General features: G+C 40.3%; 2 protein-coding genes across 2 annotated transcripts; both read left to right on the plus strand.

The window, feature by feature from the left end:
• Positions 1 to 1,572: 1,572 nt before the first annotated feature.
• terb2 (telomere repeat binding bouquet formation protein 2) lies at positions 1,573 to 3,593 on the plus strand. The gene is made up of 7 exons (XM_080785056.1): positions 1,573 to 1,714; positions 1,944 to 2,025; positions 2,306 to 2,445; positions 2,531 to 2,592; positions 2,712 to 2,773; positions 3,117 to 3,226; positions 3,458 to 3,593. The coding sequence occupies exons 1-7, from the start codon at positions 1,651 to 1,653 to the stop codon at positions 3,514 to 3,516; spliced, it is 579 nt and encodes a 192-aa protein (XP_080641182.1). The 5' UTR covers positions 1,573 to 1,650; the 3' UTR covers positions 3,517 to 3,593.
• A 3,272-nt stretch (positions 3,594 to 6,865) lies between these two features.
• sord (sorbitol dehydrogenase) lies at positions 6,866 to 12,587 on the plus strand. The gene is made up of 9 exons (XM_080785729.1): positions 6,866 to 7,041; positions 7,151 to 7,184; positions 7,574 to 7,738; positions 8,073 to 8,232; positions 8,398 to 8,516; positions 9,723 to 9,788; positions 10,585 to 10,763; positions 11,683 to 11,804; positions 12,028 to 12,587. Exons 1-9 carry the CDS (start codon positions 6,988 to 6,990, stop codon positions 12,191 to 12,193), a joined length of 1,065 nt encoding a protein of 354 aa, XP_080641855.1. The 5' UTR covers positions 6,866 to 6,987; the 3' UTR covers positions 12,194 to 12,587.
• The last annotated feature ends 1,545 nt before the right edge of the window (positions 12,588 to 14,132 follow it).

Consider the following 14,132-nt stretch of genomic DNA (forward strand, 5'->3'; position numbering starts at 1 on the left):
GTAAGTGTTACTGCAAGAGAGAACAGTGACATACACTGGGTAAGGAAGGAAATGGGAACTTGTTTACTGTCAGTTTAACAGTCTGTGTTGGATCATGAGCCAGGCTGTCATCTGCTTCTTGCTGCCAGAGGGGCACTTATTGACCCTTTTTTCTGTGTGTGGAGTGTGACATATAAAATTAGTCCCAAATGTATAAATGTTAGAAATGTTGAGTATGGGTCCCCAGCATGTAGAAACTGCCGGATGCTAACTTGCATATGTTAAGCAATTTTGTGTCAGCACATTGTGGGCATGGCCGTTTTAAGCCCAATGAGTGTTGTTTTTGCAAAACTAATGCTTGAATGGATTCAGCATCATGAAAACCCCCTAGTTTGACACATCACATGCTAGATAAAGCATGATGAAATATTTTGCCTTCTATAGGTTGTTAATGGTATGGTCACATATTATGCCAATTATGAAAATTGCTCAACATATGCACAAGTTAGCATCCGGCAGTTTCTACATGCTGGGACTAAACATTGCTAACATAAAACATTGGTGTACACAACATGTTGGTTCACATTCTGGCTAGGTTAATATTGGCTTACTGTTACTGTAGTTCAGTAGATTCAGAGTGTGGGCAGTGGACACCCAATTGTTAAAACAATACAGAAAAAGCAACACATAGCCTGCTGTAGAAACATATACTCTAAGGTAGAAACACGACTTTTTATAACCCAATATAGCCTACCCAATGAAGGCGACGGCGACCTATGAAATTCTTCGACCGGGATGGATGGGTCATGGGTATGCCACTATGCCTAGCTCGCCCTCTCCCTCCTCGTGGCCTGTGGCCTGCCTCCCTACACTCTATGGCCTACATAGCTCTGGTCCATAGCTCCAACGGCATTTATGGACCAGAGCTATGGCCTATAGCCCTAGGCTGAAACATGACTGTCGAGCACAGGTAGCATAGCCTAATTTAGGGTGAGTGTCGCGCGAGGTAAATGTATAATTCAACACGATGTAATAATCTGTGTTGAAATAACCTTTCAGGCTTTCAATGGCGATTCAGATAGATTCAGACATTCAGTCCAAACCAGCAATAATAACAATTGTATTTGTTATTATCTGTGTATTTCTCTCCACCCGTATGAAATGTGCTAAATGTTTATAGTTTGATTGATTCATTCATTCATTCTTTGTTTGATTCATTGATTCAAAATTCATTCATTAGGAAAGCCGCGATCTACGTTTACGTTAGAATAAGAAGCTCTGCTTCCATCTAGAGGTGGTAATCATGAACTTCTGGTTTTTAATGTAGCTGTAGCCCAGGCATGATTGAGTGAACGATGAGCCGGCCAGAATAGCCTGCGTGTTACCGTGTAGCCTGAACTGCTGTCTTTTTACCCATTTTAAATAATTATTTTCTATTGATGTTTTTTTATGAAAACAAAATAGTAATAAAGGAATATCTTAAAAACATGTTTAAAGGTTTGTTTTTATATGCTAATAGGCCTACAACTACACTACTCATAAGCCTCGCCGATCTTCGACCAATCAAATGTTGCATCTGCCAGTGCCAGAAGCGCCAAATAAAATCGCAGGTTTATGAGGCTATCATTTCAACGTTTCAATCTTAAACGAATGACTTGAAAGAAACAGACCATGTTTCATAACAGAACGGCCTGGTTTTCAGACAGTGTACGACAAGGATGTTGTAACTTTTGGAGTAAGTGAAACTGAAATTAAAATGTGAATATGACATTGACATTCATCATCGTTCAGTCATTTGACATAAAAGCAGATGAGCTAATATTAACGTTAATAACTGTGTGAACTTTCTAGGCTAGTGGCTACACCCAACAGGGAATATAATATAATATTGATTTCTGGTGGGAGCAGGCCTATGAGGCTATGACTATGAATGAAAATGTGTAACTGCATTAATTAACTTTCAGTATCTGAGGGTGGGACCATAGCAAACTGGAGGACAGCAGACTATCTTTTCAGTGAAGATGCCACCAGCCCTGACACTAAGAGGTGAGCAGGAAGTAGACCTACAACAGTATGTTAATGTTTCTTTCAATCAATGTCTCCACAGGTGTATATTAGAGTTTAGACAGTCACACTACATATTTTCATATCAGGGACAGGGTTAGCTAGGACAGAATATTTATATTCTCTGAATATATTCTCTGACATGAAAAGGTTTGAGAACCCCTGCTCTAAGCCAATTAACAGCCACACGACAACACACTATGTGTTATAAACATCAGAGATAAATTAAATGTAACATTACATATAACATTCTTTATTTCAGGATATTCGAGAGTGAAGATTACCTTTTGAAAGAAGTGACAGTTTTTCACAGCTTGTATCTGGATGCATGTGAAAGACGCCAGAGTGTGATGTCTGTGATCATCGGTCACTATGTGCTACCTCCAGCCTGTGTTCAGAAAGGTGAGGAATTCATTAATTTATTTGTAATTATATGACATTAGGATTGTATATAATGTAGTGATTGGTGTGTTTGTTATCTTTTAAGAGGTGAGGGAAGTGGTTGGAAGATTTATTTGGGAGCAAGAGAATTGGCAATTTACAGCAGAGGTGCGTATAGGCAAGATGATATAATATAATTATATTCTCACTCTGTCTAATAACAGGGACAATTTCCCATTGATTGAATAAAATGTTTTATTTTATTGTACTTTTTCTTTCATTTACAGGGATCCCCTAAGAGATTCGGCAATTGGACAGAAGATGATAACGGCCTACAAAGCAACCACAGGTATTGCACCCGGTACCCCCATATCTTCAAAGCCTGATCAAAATCTACAACCCCTCCCCCGGTGGTTTATATATGATCTATAGACCTACATTAAGTATGTCTATGCATTTGATGTATTACCTTGTGTTTTCTTTGCTTACTGTAAATCGCTCTGGATTAAGAGTGGCTGCTAAATGCCTAAATTGTAAATTGTAATTGTAAATCAATGAAACATTGAATAGAAGCAGCAAGTAGGCTATGTCCAGAGTAACATACTTTTTACCCCTAGTATACAGTAAGTAAGTAGTGAACTGCATGGTAAACCTGCTTAAGCAACTGAACTACAGTATTCTCTGTTTGACAGCTCTGAACAATCTGACACTTCACAAAACGAAACAGAGGTGTTTTATGAGATGGAGGTTGATCGGGACACTTCTAAAAATGAAACAAACGTGTCTTGTGAATTGGTTACAGGTAAGCATATATATCTTGCTGTGTTAGTCTCATTCATTCTTGTTTACATTAGTAAAGAACTGGGGTGGATCTTAATCCTTAGAAAATGGAAATCATTCAATGGAAAAACTCAGATTGATGAAATATAAAGACTGAAATTCACATTAATGTAAACACAATGATACATGGTAACACAAAACATGTTTCTATTGCATGAACCTTTAACATTTCACATTTACTTTTTTACTCCAGAAAATGTCAGGGTGGATGACCTGAAGAAACCTGGGGGTTCTGGATGTTCTGTCTGTTAATGTCTAATCTAATATATGGATTATGATGGAAGTCTAAATATTGACTGCAGCCAACATAAACTGCTATTTAATACATTGAGGATTTAATTAATCAAATAATTAATCCTCTTATGAGATTTTGTCATTGAATGACAATATGTTTTGTGGACTTATTTAAACAAAAATGAAGCACCATTGTGTAACTATGATCATGTCTCCATTGTGTTGTTATTATTGTGTATTATGAAGCACACCATTTGTCTTGATGCAAAAACTGGCCAGATCTTTGTGAGTACTGAGTACTAGTAGTGACATAGGTTACCAATACATACAATATTAATTTCATAAGAAAGCATTGGTTGTCTTGTCAGTTCATTGTTTGGCATATTCAGTTTCAATCACTGTGGGAGGCAGTGTACACAGCTTCTGTAACACATTAATGATAATTTTCCTCTGGTCTATACGTACATACAATGAGTCTGACTGTACAAGCCCCCAAGTGCCAACTGGGATCTGCAGGTCTTACCCACCCTACCTCACCCTGCCATCTATGTGGGGGACTTGAACAGCCACCACCCTGATGGGGATACCCAGTAGTAGATGGTGATGGTGAGGCACTTTCAGACTGGGCAGAAATGACCTTGCTCTGATACACGACCCCAAACAATTTACAATTACAATTAGGCATTTAACAGACGCTCTTAATCCATAGCGATTTACATTAAGCAAGAACAAAAAAACATGGCAATACATAAATACATAAAAAAGTAGTTATCATGAATCATACGTAAGCTAAGAAAGTAACAGTGGAATATCTATATAATGAAAATGCATATATACTAAAGTAATACGGTATATAGTATATGTCTACATAAAATACTATCTAAGTCTACATAAAATGCAGACTCCACTCAACTCCGACAGGTGGAAAAAGTACTATCCTGAAAGGTGCTGGGTCAGCTCTTTGAAAGTAACGCCCTACCCTGCACAGATCCTCATTCTTGACGATTTCCCACATAGTCAACACCGGCCCATGCTTTTACACATTGGCCTACACCTCCCAGTCATAAACAGCCCAAGGAAGATGCGCTGGAACTCCCACAAAGTCAACTGGAAGAAATACAGTGAAACCCTGGACCGGAGTGTCGTCACCATCCCACTCCACACCATCACTGTAGAAGATGAAGCATACCACCGCTTCTGTAGTGCCATCTACAAAGCTGCCCACACAGCAATCCCTCGAGGCTACCGACCCCTCTACGTCCCATGTCTGGACGGAGAAAGCGCTGCCCTCTTACAAGCCTACAAAACATCAGGGGACCCTGAGATAGCAGACCATCTTATTGAATCACTAACTACAGCCCGGCAAAAGAAATGGGAGGAGACAGTAGCTGACCTGAACTTCACCCACTTTTTTTGTGGCTTTCGCCTTTATTTTATATTTTTTATGGAGGGACAGACAGTAGGCTGATAGGAAATGGGGAGAGAGATGGGGGGGGGGGTGACATGCAGTAAAGTCGATCCAGACTGGATTACCAGCCAAGGTGCCTGGACCGCTGTCCGCTGAGCCACGGCCCAGGCTAACTTCACCCACTCTAGCAGGAAATGTTGGAGCCTCATCCGCCACCTAGGAGCCGCACAGAAGCCTCCTAGCCAAAGCCGAGCATCTGTCACACCCGATCAAGTTGCATCCCACCTACTGTCTATCGAAAAAGCAACCCAAGACAAACACACCAGAAGAGCAGTTACAAGTGAGCTAAAATATTAGAGAACACTCGAAGAGGAAAGAAACCCTGAGCGTTTTGAGGTTGCTGAACTGGAGAAAGTCCTGCAGGGCCTGAAATGTGGAAAGGCAGCAGGATATGACAACATCTCTCCTGAGTTCATGATACATGTTGGACCCCGCGCCCTAACCTGGCTGTCACAACTCTACACCAGGATTGTACAGACAAACTTGATCCCAAAGAAATGGCGGACAGCAAAAGTAATGTCAGGGGAAAGGCACGCTCAACTCAGACAGTCTTTAAGGGTTCAGGGGTTCAGATTCAAAGAAAATGTATATGAAGAGAATAAAATCTGCACTCTCAGATTCTGACAGTAAGAGTCTTGTTTAATAATGTTGAGGATCCGCAGCAGCAGTCAAACCACCAGACAAACGCGTTTCGGCGCGCAGGCCTTCGTCAGCGTCAGCAAAAGTAATTGCCATACCAAAACCTGGCAAGGACCACAAACTACCAGCAAGCTACCGCCCAATCTCCCTACTCAGCGTACTACAACGTATCTCTCCAGGAGTAGAGCATATTCTTTGTGTTGATCAGGCAGGTTTCCGCAAGGACCGCAGCACAGGAGAACAAGTACTGGCCCTAACCACCTTCATTGAAAATGGTTTCGAGAACAGATTAAAGACAGGGGCTGTGTTTCTTGACCTCACAGCTGCCTACTATGACACTGTCTGACACAAAGGCCTCATACTGAAGCTCAGAAAGGTGCTCCCTGCTTGGGCAAGAGCAATTGTTCAAACTCTGCTGACCAAGGAGGGCCGGCCCGGTTCCAGCGAGCCACCCCGCATCCAAAACTGTTGAGAAATGACAGAGTTGCGCATGTGGGGGTCCCCAGAACACCCAGAGCCCCAGGAACGGCCCAGGGCTCACTGTAGTGTACTCTGTGCCAATGTCTGACTGTCTGCTGTTCTCCAAAATTGGTGTAATTTTATTATGAAAATGTTGAGGTTAAGGAGTATAGTATTTCTTTGTGGGAAAGGGACTTTCAATATACACATCATGCATAATAAGCATTTGGTCAGTTGAGTTACTTCATGCTATGGAATTGTTCTGTTCTGAGTCAGACTGCATCTCATTCAGGGGAAAGAGTAGAGTTGTCATGTCTTCAATATATTACACACACATATTATAATGTATTCTTATTAAATAATTAAAGCCGAATAATAACTGTCGATGAATACAAATGCATACAGTATTCAATGATTCATTCTGCATAATATACTACTAAAATAATACCAACCAGGGAGCGATGTCTTCATTGACAGAAATCTCCATAGATACACTTCCTGGTTCTGTAGGTCTCCTTTGATTGGCCAAAGAAGGACGCAAGAATAAAGCGCTCCTGGCACAGAAATGAATACACACATATTTCTATACGATAGATTATATAGATTGTATAAATATATATGATTATATATAATCATACAATTGAAATAATATTACTTTCAGACTAGATAAGGATTTCCACAAGTTCACAACCTACAGTGCCACCTCTTCAAGTGTTAAACCAATCAGGTGCTTTGTTTTGGTTGCTGCCCACACGAGCCAGGAAGAGTGTACTTTGAGCTGAGCTCAGTCCTCACCATAGGGTCCTCACGGAGCTCAGTTCAGTCAACAACAAAAAAATCCTAAAACCAGACGTCGGTGACTGCACTGTCCTTCCTCAAATACATATTTTTGCTAAATTGTTATTCAAATTCCTGCATCTGTCATGGAGAAAGACAATCTGTCCGTAGTAGTTCATGCTAAAGGGGACCTCAGACTGGTACGACAAAACGACAATTCAGCCACAATCTAATCTTTAATATCTGCTATAGTTTACACTACAACTTTGTATCTTTTTGACAGCATTGTTTTATTCCTACTTTAAACAGGAGCAACGCCCTATCCCTGAACCAGGGCCGAATGGTACAGAACAATCCAATTAAGTTATCTGCTTTATTTTTGTATTTTATTTTATTTATTTATGTAATATTTGGGAAAAATATCGTGTTGCATTATGATATCCAAACGAAATGAATGTTTGATTGATTGAAATGAATACTTTAAGTTTAGTTTGCAAGGACATGCATGCACAGGGAAGTATATAGCTACACTGCAATACAAGGTCTGCTAAAAGAATGAAACCAGAAAAACCTTTTGGCATTTGGCTTGTTTTCAATCATAAAAATTCATTGCATTATTGTGTATGGCATGCTGTATCCTCAGTGTTAATGTATCCATTTGTAACTCACACCCTTACAGGTCCTTTTGGTTCCATTTCTAAACTCTCGTTAACTCTTTGACTGTACCTATAGAGGTCCTGATCCAGATGCACTCTGTTGGGATTTGTGGATCAGACGTCCATTACTGGCAGCACGGCCGCATCGGGGACTTTGTGCTGAAAAAGCCCATGGTCCTTGGGCATGAGGCAGCCGGGCGGATTGTGAAGGTTGGGTCGTCAGTCAAGGACCTCAAACCAGGTAAGACTATAGGTGCAGTCTGTCAGAAATCCAGCAGAAATGCTATTCTGGTTTGGTTATTATTCATGTCAAGTAAGTAATAATTGTGTAGCTTCTCCTTTTTAGTCTTTTAAATAGGGCACAACAGTGGTATACATAATAGAGTTGGTGTTGTGAATGTGACCTTAACATTGAGCATAATATTGTTGAAGCTGTGATGTGTAAATTACATTAGTTTGTACAGCATACATTCACTGTTGTTGCAATATCTCACAGTAGGCATATAACAAGTTCATTCACACTGTTATGACATCTAGAACGTTTTAATGTCCTATAAACTGCTTGCATTCAATAGGGGACAGAGTGGCAATTGAACCTGGTGTGCCCCGTGAGATGGATGAGTTCTTCAAATCGGGACGTTATAACTTGTCTCCCACCATCTTCTTCTGTGCCACACCTCCTGATGATGGAAACCTGTGCAGATACTACAAACACAGTGCTAACTTCTGCTATAAGTATATTATCATGCAGTTCCACTGTTTCACAACTTCTTTCAGTTATTGCTCATAAGCAGTTACAAAATAACTGTCTTTCTTGCTTAACACTGACTTTTGTTTTTAATTTTCTATTCTCTCTTTAGTCTTTACTGTACCTTTTCTTTATTTTCACTAACTATCTAGGTTGCCAGACAATGTTACATTTGAGGAGGGGGCCTTAATTGAACCTCTGTCGGTAGGAATCCATGCCTGTCGCAGGGCTGGAGTTTCCCTCGGCAGTAGTGTGCTCATCTGTGGTTCAGGTGAGTTTCCCTCAGCAGTAGTGTGTTCATCTGTGGTTCAGGTGAGTTTCCCTCGGCAGTAGTGTGCTCATCTGTGGTTCAGGTGAGTTTCCCTCAGCAGTAGTGTGCTAATCTGTGGTTCAGGTGAGTTTCCCTCAGCAGTAGTGTGCTCATCTGTGGTTCAGGTGAGTTTCCCTCAGCAGTAGTGTGCTCATCTGTGGTCCAGGTGAGTTTCCCTCAGCAGTAGTGTGCTCATCTGTGGTTCAGGTGAGTTTCCCTCAGCAGTAGTGTGCTCATCTGTGGTTCAGGTGAGTTTCCCTCTGCAGTAGTGTGCTCATCTGTGGTTCAGGTGAGTTTCCCTCAGCAGCAGTGTGCTCATCTGTGGTTCAGGTGAGTTTTCCTCTGCAGTAGTGTGCTCATCTGTGGTCCAGGTGAGTTTCCCTCAGCAGTAGTGTGCTCATCTGTGGTTCAGGTGAGTTTCCCTCAGCAGTAGTGTGCTCATCTGTGGTTCAGGTGAGTTTCCCTCAGCAGTAGTGTGTTCATCTGTGGTCCAGGTGAGTTTCCCTCGGCAGCAGTGTGCTCATCTGTGGTTCAGGTGAGAATTTGCTGTGTCATTTGTCTGTTGTCAACTAAAGGCCTCTACATAAGTACATAGTCCGTAGTAACATACATAGTAACATCCTCAACCATGACACTGGTACACACCATGAGCATGTGAATCCTTTTTCATTTGAATTTGAGTTAATTAGATTAGCAGTCTACAACCGTCAACCAGAGATGGTCACAGTAAAGATTTAAGAACAATCACAGTTTATTAACATGCCCATGCACGTACTGTAAGCTTGCTATGTGTACGGGCAACACAAAAGTGGGCGTGATCGTGAAAGTGAGACTCATACTGACTTAACAAATCCAATGAACCTGAACACCACTTGTAACAGGCTTAATATTTAACATAACCTCTACATTAGCAAAAACAGACTAACTTTGTAAGTTACAGTATTTAGCCATTCTCACTGTAAAACAAAAGGGCTGGTTCAACTGTGCAGGTGTAATGATAAATATTGATTATGTTGTAAACAATAACCACTGGCACTCACTAGCTAAAATTCAAATGTGTTAATTCATGCATATATTTTTGTTCCTTCTCTGAACCTTTTAGTTATACGTATAAAGTATAAACATTTCTTGTAATTTATTCTTCTGTTCTTTACTCTCTTTTTATAGGACCTATTGGACTGGTCTGTCTGCTAGTAGCAAAGGCAATGGGAGCCTCGCAAGTGGTAATTACTGGTAAGAAACACAATAAACAACACTACTATCTCAAGTAGTTCACTATTGTATGTTGCATTTGCAGACAGAAGTCTTTGTGTAATAAGTTGGCCAAGATTGGTAACAATGTAGCAAGCCTTATGGTATTGAGCTATGCCGAATGTCTGTGAGTTGTTCTGACATGTTCAAGTGCTTGCGCAAGTAATGAGGACATGCACATCCAAAGCCCAAAATTGGACAGGTGCTGAGCGAAACAGTACAGTACTAAAGAAAACAAAACGCTTGCATACTGCTCCATTTTAAAATAATCTGTATTGCACCCACTAAGTGCTGTGATGTTTCAAACTTGCCCTCTTCATGAGAATGAAGAAGAGTGCAAGCTCGAAATGTCACAGCAGTGACAGCACTTGTATTTTGTCTTTGGCCACTCAGAATAGCCAAATGGCATTGATCACGCCTCCAGGTCTTTAGTTTACTCAAGTTAGGGAATAAGACCTGGTACTTAAAACACGCAAAATACAGCCCTTAGTCTGCAATACATTTTCTCTCAAATGGACTAATGGAGCCCAATAGTGTATGAGTTTTCATTTCTATGCTTCAAATGTTTGCAATATTTAAACCACACCAAAAGTGATTTGTGGATTATTCTTTATTGATTAATCTCATCAATGATCATTAGAAATATTGGAAGCATTTTTACAACATCATACAGTCTGTAGCATCTTCTCACAGTCTCAACCTCTGATGTAATGGACAGAACTAGAGTAAACTCCCCTTTCTGATATTCATTGATTGTTGCTGTCGTTACCTTCTATAGATCTGTCCTCTGAGCGTCTGGCAATGGCCAAGGAGTTGGGTGCAGACTTTCCACTGATGGTCAAGAAAGACGATGGACCTCAGGCTCTGGCTAAGACTGTAGAGGACACACTAGGATATCAGCCTCACATTACTATTGAATGCACTGGTGTTGAGAGCAGCATTCAAACGGCCATATATGTACGTGACTTCTATCACTACTAGACCATTCAGTTGCATTAAAGATACCAGTGCCTTCAGACAAACTATCAACCCAGCACTCGAATAAAACTATATCTTCAAACACTGTTACTGAATAGTGAATTGGACACGGAAGCATTATTATATTCACGGAGACAAAACAATTCACGGAACCCAGGCTATTATTAGCATACAGTATTATGTTAATTATGTAACTAAAAATCACACGTGTGAAGTGAGGGGCGCTTTTATCATCCATCATCATACATCACATATCCGTGCTCACTGCTCAGCCAATCAAATCATCACATTCCGTGCTCATACACACAAAGCTGTGCATAGGAGGGGCTAGCGCCGCTCAAACAGCAAGAATACCAGAAAATAATTGTGGATCTCAAACTTAATGTGAGTCTGTGGCATATCTATGATGTATGACTCCACATTTGTGCAAGGGTTTCAGCCCGATCAGAGCATCCTTGAATTGGATGCCAACGATGAAACTCTGCCCCAAATCTCCGACTTTTGAAAAACACAGATTCTGTCAAAAAATCCCGCAAATCGTTACACACTATCTCTATAGTCATGTCACGTGTTCAAGACGGATGTGTCCGATATTTCATATTCCATCCTAATTGGCTAACATTGGCTTCCAAAGTTTGCAGGGTTGGCCCGTTTTGAACAAAAAGCCTCAAATCATGAATGCAGCGTGCAATTTACATGAAATCTTTCACACTTTCCTTCTAGGCTGAGGAATTTATCTCACCCTTTTCACATTGGCCTATTATAGCACCACCAGGAGGCCACAACCTGACCTGCCCTGGTGGAGACCTAGCTGTGCCCCTAGCTGTGCAGTCTTTATCTAGTTTGTTCTCTTTCTGTTGAATAGTCAAAGCAATATATGTGGTTTGTTCCTTCCCAGGCAACACGTTCAGGTGGTGTATTGGTGCTGGTGGGTCTAGGCTCAGAGATGGCCACTGTTCCTTTGATCAATGCCGCTGTCAGAGAGGTAGACATCAGAGGAGTGTTCCGCTACTGCAATACGTAAGTACATCCATTTTCGCTGGTACGCTCAATGTAGATCTTTCAGAATTCAGTTGGACCAACTGACAAAATGCATCCATTGACAAATTTGACATGGTTGACAACCTCACAGCGGCTCAGGATTTGCGACGTGTTCAAGCGTACTTCCTTGATCTGTGTGTGATTAGTGTAATCATGGTGACATGATCCAGCCCTTAAGATATTGTTTCTGACTGTGTTCCAGCTGGCCGATGGCCATAGCCATGTTGGCGTCGGGAAAGGTCAACGTGAAGCCCCTCGTGACCCATCGTTTTCCTCTGGAGCAGGCGGTCCAGGCCTTTGAGACCACTCGTCAGGGTCAGGGGGTAAAGGTCATGTTGAAGTGTGACCAGAGTGACCAGAAGCCTTAATATAATGATTAAGGCTTAATCTGACCATCGTTAGTGAGACAGTGTTCATAGACTGAGAATGGAACAGCATACTGATGAGGCATAAGGCAAAAGACAAACAAAAATCTATTAAAAACAAACATGAAGACAAATGACTGCCTTCAAAGCAGGTATGGCTACAGAGGCAGAGAATCACAACATTTCTGTTTTGTATTACCCAATCATTTATTTTATGTGATAGTGCCAATGTTAAAATTTCAAGCTGGCTAATTCCTGTTTGACAATTTTGTATAATTTTGTAACTATGTAACTATTTTTTAAAACAAATGTAATTGTCCCTAAATATGAAATGCTATGTTTAATAGTAAAAATAAATGACACAAAAAAATATATTATGAAATAAAATGGTACGAAAAATGGGAAAAATTGTATGCCTTTTTGTCCTTAACACATAACTTGCACCTCTCAGTTACACACACCAGGGGGAACCAGAGGATCAAAGTCAAAGTAGTTAGCAGATAGTTCCAAACATAATACTTCATTATGGGCAGATTACATTGTGGTACTTACTGTACATCACATTCAGTTTGTTGGTTGATTCAGTCAACAAAAAATAGCCGGGTTTAGCTTAGAGTTTATTATCTTGCCACAATGACTTGATACTATCTTAGGAGGCATGCACACAGATAATGTTCATATGGTTAGATCTTTAGTACAATGCATTTTTAAAACCATTACCCGCCGGTAAGGCTATTTCTGTCACAGTGTGTGTGATTCACAGTTCTCTTTCTCACAAGGCTGAAAGCCAACATACAGGAGGCAAGATGTTTGCAGTGATTAAACCGTGTGACTTGTTTTTACATGAGCACACAACTAGACAAGTTTCTTTTTTCTTTTTTGTATGTACAGACATTCTAATACTGCGTATGGCAATGGAAAACAGCTCACACAACACAGTACATTCACAATCCACTCATAGTACATTATGAGCTTCAGTCAGGAACAATAAAGATGAACATACAGTAGAATAGCACAAAAATGCAACTTCAAGTTTCTTACACATGATTTGGATTTCAAAAGCATAAAGTAAGAAAGTATATTAATAGTTTTGTTGAGTTGCATGTTATTCAAATGTGTGTTTTTTGTGTTCATACATGGGCTTTTTAGAAAGAAACAAAACTTGCACACCCCATGAAATGACTTGTTATGCAGAGGTTGAATTCCTGTATTGCCGTTTGATGACGTAAATCAGAAAGATATGGCATTTTCTTCCATAAAACCATTGCTACAAGCATTGGTTTGGTTCACAGACACACAAGACCATCAACTTAACATACTTAAACCAGACATATCAAACAGCAAAGTAATTCCCAAAGACTCCCTTTTCATGGTCAACTAAGTATACTGTACTAACAGGCTAATGCCTGTTAGTAAAGTAACTGTGTCTTGGTCACTGCTGCTGTCTGCTTTCAAACCAACAGGAAGTTTTATTAAATATGTACAAAGCAACCGCATGGCCCTTTTCCGGGTTCCTTCAATCCCTATATTAGCAAAATACGTATGTATTTACACAAGAAATAAATAACAAAAGAAAATGTAAACACGTATGAAGTACCGTATTACATGATATGAATATAAAAAATAAATTGTGATGAATTCGCTCAGTTCTGGCTCTCACTGAATACACAAGACCACAAACACAAAAAACTAATAAATAGCATAAACAATATCACACTCTTCAGCTGGTGAGATGAACAAAGCGTCCCAGGGGCCAATGGAATTGGCATTGCATTTTAAGCACAAGGAAGATGACAAACATTAAGTCAGTGGTTCTCAAATTAATGCATTTTTAGCCCCTGTTTGAAAAGAGTTTGTGCCAGGGATCTCAATAAGATGAAAAAATGTTCAAAGTTACTAAGTTATTCTTACCAATCAAAATGTTCGGAAATAGCAATCTACA

Source organism: Protomyctophum bolini (assembly GCF_963924005.1).
Source record: "Protomyctophum bolini genome assembly, chromosome: 1".
Taxonomy (NCBI): Eukaryota; Metazoa; Chordata; class Actinopteri; order Myctophiformes; family Myctophidae; genus Protomyctophum; species Protomyctophum bolini.

What these genes read in the sequence shown, in the direction of transcription:
- sord (XM_080785729.1), top strand. Translation starts at nt 6,988, where the DNA reads ATGGAGAAAGACAATCTGTCCGTAGTAGTTCATGCTAAAGGGGACCTC. An exon ending in CTAAAGGGGACCTCAGACTG is followed by an intron (nt 7,042 to 7,150) that starts GTACGACAAAAC and finishes TACTTTAAACAG; the next exon opens with GAGCAACGCCCTATCCCTGA. An exon ending in CCCTGAACCAGGGCCGAATG is followed by an intron (nt 7,185 to 7,573) that starts GTACAGAACAAT and finishes CTGTACCTATAG; the next exon opens with AGGTCCTGATCCAGATGCAC.
- terb2 (XM_080785056.1), top strand. Translation starts at nt 1,651, where the DNA reads ATGTTTCATAACAGAACGGCCTGGTTTTCAGACAGTGTACGACAAGGA. An exon ending in AGGATGTTGTAACTTTTGGA is followed by an intron (nt 1,715 to 1,943) that starts GTAAGTGAAACT and finishes ATTAACTTTCAG; the next exon opens with TATCTGAGGGTGGGACCATA. An exon ending in GTCTTGTGAATTGGTTACAG is followed by an intron (nt 3,227 to 3,457) that starts GTAAGCATATAT and finishes TTTTTACTCCAG; the next exon opens with AAAATGTCAGGGTGGATGAC.